The sequence below is a fragment of the Lactuca saligna genome, chromosome 3 (assembly GCF_052625555.1).
Source record: "Lactuca saligna cultivar CGN05327 chromosome 3, ASM5262555v1, whole genome shotgun sequence".
NCBI lineage: Eukaryota > Viridiplantae > Streptophyta > Magnoliopsida > Asterales > Asteraceae > Lactuca > Lactuca saligna.
The window spans coordinates 35,375,805-35,380,352 of record NC_136419.1 but is presented as its reverse complement, the minus strand read 5'-3'; the positions used below and the strand labels follow the sequence as shown (position 1 = coordinate 35,380,352).

At 32.7% G+C, this 4,548-nt stretch overlaps 1 protein-coding gene across 1 annotated transcript; it reads left to right on the top strand.

The window, feature by feature from the left end:
• Positions 1–538: 538 nt before the first annotated feature.
• Positions 539–1,902, top strand: LOC145033537 (F-box protein PP2-B13-like). Its single transcript, XM_078982130.1, has 4 exons — positions 539–791; positions 866–1,057; positions 1,156–1,289; positions 1,414–1,902. The coding sequence occupies exons 1-4, from the start codon at positions 564–566 to the stop codon at positions 1,880–1,882; spliced, it is 1,023 nt and encodes a 340-aa protein (XP_078838256.1). The 5' UTR covers positions 539–563; the 3' UTR covers positions 1,883–1,902.
• Positions 1,903–4,548: the final 2,646 nt, after the last annotated feature.

Genomic DNA, 4,548 nt, shown 5'->3' with positions numbered 1-4,548 from the left:
TTCCCTATTGGAATGGTTTAAGAGCAACTAAAATTCAATATTCATCGAACACGTTAACTTAACTTGGCGTTATTGTTGGGTTTAATTCATTGAATTTCAACTGGACATTCCACTAATCATTCAACTCTTTTATATATTAAAGTGTGTGTGATAGTGTTTTATATTATAGCAATATATGCATGTGGGAAATGGCTTAATTACTCAGGCCTCTCGAAAGACCACTTTTTATTCGTTTAAGTTCATTAAACAAAGGTTAAATACTTAAATTCATTGTTGATAATAATTTTACACATTTTAATGTCTAGTGGTTTTCCTTGAGCAAGAAAGAACAGAATTGTGAGATGATTTCTGCATCAGAATTCACGTTCCAAGATCCCGGAGTTGTGCAATGGATTCCTCACTCTACATCGAGGTTCTCTCATCATCTCGTATACACACACACATGCATAGATCAACATATATATGATGCATAACTCCTCATGTCCCACCGCATGTGTAGGTTTTTTGAGGTAGCTAAGATTGAAAGGCCACATAATAGTTCTTCATACGTAGACCAATCAAAGATGACTCGTGAACCCATATTTTTGGGTTTACAATTCAAATTTAAAGACGCAAATGAATCATCATTCTCTCACCTTGCAGACTGGATAGATAATGGATGGATGATACTTGAACTGTGTCAATTTGTTAGTTATAGGAAAGTCGCAAAGCTTGAGCTTTTGCTTGAAGGAATTCCTAGTTATAATTTCATGTTACTTGAAGGCATCCAGTTCTTGCCTATCGAGATGCAGGTAATTAATTAGCATCGTCGATCATCCTTTCATAATACTTAGTACACGAGATATAATTTTATTTTCATTTACAGGCTATAGAAGAAGAGCCATTAGAAGTAGTAGACAATTCAAATACGATGATAGATGAAAACTGGGAACAAAAACTACCAAACGACTATCCGTACATAATCAAAGCAGCAAAGGATCGTGTCCCATACAACATTACTAACAAAGAAATCTACACGCTTCTTTCAAACGGGATTCTTACGAACAAAGGCCAAATGGTACGTAATTTTTTTTCTTTTAAAAGTAAAGGTTCGTTGCGAACACTGTATATATATGTTTCTTGGTTGTTAAACGTTTGTTAAAATCGTTCCTACAGTTGTTTTCTCTTGATAAAGATGGAATCAAATGCTGTATGGCATCAGCAAGAGCATTTTTAGAAGACAACGACGGGGAATTCAGCAGGTTCTCTGATCTGGCGTCTTTTCGTTGGATATCTCTATATGAATCAAGGTAGCTACCCTAGCTTCTTAACGCAAATGGATTTTGGTTATAAATCAACCATTAGGTCAACCTTTTGGTGCATTTTTTAAAACATGCAAGTGAAAGCATTAATCGACCAGTTGAATATTTGCAGATTCGAGAAGGTGGCTGAATGTCAATCAGGCAGGGTTTTGCGTATAAACTGCCTTATCAACTCACATATGCTTACACCAAACACAACCTATGCAACTTACCTTGTGTGTAAACTACCAGAAGTCAGCCATGTGACGCTTAAGTGTCCTCTAGAAGTAAAGGACATCAGCTTTGGCTCTCCGAATTTCAATGAAGTTCGTTTTATCTATTTGAGTAGCCCAAAAACCCCGTTAATTATGCTGACAAATAGTGACCAAGATCGTAATCAAAGACCAACCATGAACCCATTGTCTAGACCTAAAATAGAGAGCATGTTGAGACAACGGAAAGATGGGTGGATGGAAGCTCGGATATGGACATTTAAAGTAGATGCTGCAACTTCTGTGAATGTAACGTTCGCCTTGACCTGTAACGAACGCGAGCAGCTTACCGGGCTTATTGTGCAAGGAATTGAGATCAGGCCAAAATAAACTCTACTTGTGAAATGAGATCTACTCGGATACGTATGTGTATGGACAAATTTACATAGAACAAAAATTTGTTCACTCCAACTCAAGGTTGTCAATATTGGAATTTTATTTAAAAAACACTTTATCTTTTGCAAGATCTGAATGAGATTGAAAGATCCTAACAAAATTAACTTATATTCAAATTTGTTTGCAAGATATTAGGTGTAGGTATACATTATAACTTGATGTTAGATATATATTAGGTGTAAGTATAACATTATAACTTGATGTTGATCAAGACAACGATAATGGAATCAACTTTAACTTCTTATGCATGAATCATAATTTTTGTTGCTACAAACTGTAAAAATTAAGAAAAAAAACATCTTAATTAGAAAAAAATATCATTTGATCATGTACAACAAAAGATATAAGATCACAAAGATCTAGATTATTATGAGTGTGTCATGTTTAATATAACATGAATTGATGAAATGATAATGCTCTACAAAACTTCTTGCAACATATGATACTTGATTTCAATTTAAATAAGCGATTTTTTTGAGATCATGATCGTTTTTTAGTTGTAGGATCTTAAAACCGTAAGATCGTAAGATCTTAAGATCATGATCGGGATTTTAACAACCATATTCCAAATAGTTAATGCTTCCTCACTAGTACAAAGCTGAGTTTTATCCACGTAAAAAACCCGTGTTTATAGGCATTTTATGACAGGTTTTTTTTTTCATTCATTGTGTGAGGAAAGTCGCGTCATTAAAGATAAGTTATGTTGTCGTTCAATTGTGGTGGGTATAACCAATTAAAAACCGTTATTATAGGTCAAACTTGTCATTATATGGTAGAGTGTTTTTGAAGATATATCTATATTTTTTTAACCATCCTTAATAATAAAGCTATAGTGATGTGTTTTTCATATAGAGTGAAACATCCAAAAATTATGACCTAAAAATTTCATTTTTAGTAAAAACAGTATTTACAAAACATTGTTCATACATTTCAATCGAATAAATATGTCACTCCCCATAAAAATCAGAGTATGTCCCATAAACAGAATTCATATGATGTGTGCGATGCAGTCAATCTGAGCTTTTCCCCTTGGAACCGAAAGTACTTAAAATATAAACTAAAAACCATAAGCACAAAGTTTAGTGAGTTTCCCAAAGATACCACATACTAAACATATCATATAACGGGCCCCACCCAATGAGATACGGGCCCTACCCACACTCGCATAACGAGCGCCACCGAATGAGATATGGACCCGCCTACACTCACATAACAATCCCCACCAACACTCGCAATACGGGCCCCGCCCAAATAAACATACATATACAAGCACATACAAGTGTCGTACAGATAATAAGTATATCGACATAACCATACAATGGTCGGTCTTGATGCCTTAGACCCGTTAAACCCAATGAGGAACTCACCTCGAAAAGTTGAATGAAACGAATAATTCCTGAATGCTGGTCCTACAGCTCCCCGAGCTATCAATTGCCAAAGAAAAGCTAATTAACATTTTGGATCTACATCATAACCAAAAATCCCTACCTAAGGTAAAAATATTATTTTACCCACAACATAACTTGGTCCAAGAATGAAGCCCTTAACCATAGTCCAATGGGCTCATAAGTTAAACAACCCATCAAGGCTCAAAATATGACCCAATTTCCAATTGGTCTCAATCCCTTCACATGGGCCTTATAGGCCTTAGCCCAAGGCCCAATAATCTCCTTTAGCCCAAATGTTTGATTTCAGATTGCCCAATCCCTTCACATTAGTGAAATTATTTTTTGTTTTTTATTATTCATTTATTTAAGATTAGAAGTTACTAAAAAATTAAAAGACTTTTTAGTATGGAAGTTTCCATGATTTGGTTTATGTTTGTATATGCTATTATCTAGAGAGAGTAAAAGTTGTGCATTTGGGATTTTTGGGTTTGGACCTTTTAAGATGTGGGATGTTTTTTGATTTAATTATCTATCAGTGTCTCTTCGTTGGTGGTTTTTTCTTCTTATAACAAAGAAAAGTGCTAAGACGTTTCTAAACAAACACCAAATCTCATATTTCACATTATTTTGTTGTAATTCATCTTCAACCCTACATCATTATGGTATTAAATTTTCATATGATCATATTTAATCATTTTATTTTTTTAATACACACATTTATTTTTTGAATAGAAAAGCATCAGTTATCTAATTTCATACGATAATCTGATATTTTTTGTTGAAAAAAAGAAGAAGGGATGTCTTTTTAATTTAAGCAAAATATAAAATATTACTGACTTTATGTTCAAAAAATAAAAATTAGAATTAAAGTGTAAATTGACCCAAAATATTGAAATTTTATCGGATATTTCTTTAAAATATATCTTAAAGTTTTGAATTTTGTTAAAGAAAATTATCATAATTAACAATTTTGGATAAAATAACACCTAAATCGAGTTAATGATATGCAAATAGTTTGCTTATAATCTTGTAATAGTATATAATTAACAATTTTGGATAAAATAACACCTAAATCGAATTAACGATATGCAAATAGTTTGCTTATAATCTTGTAATAGTGTATATTATTATGTTTTTATAAAAAAAAATATGTAAATAAATATGTAAAAATAATAAGTTGGGGGTATTTTCATAATAATCTGTATAAGTTAA

Bases quoted from the DNA above. Each gene is read 5' to 3' on its own strand.
- LOC145033537 (XM_078982130.1), top strand. From the start codon at position 564: ATGACTCGTGAACCCATATTTTTGGGTTTACAATTCAAATTTAAAGAC. The intron at 792-865 runs GTAATTAATTAG...TTTCATTTACAG, and splicing joins TCTTGCCTATCGAGATGCAG to GCTATAGAAGAAGAGCCATT. The intron at 1,058-1,155 runs GTACGTAATTTT...TCGTTCCTACAG, and splicing joins TTACGAACAAAGGCCAAATG to TTGTTTTCTCTTGATAAAGA.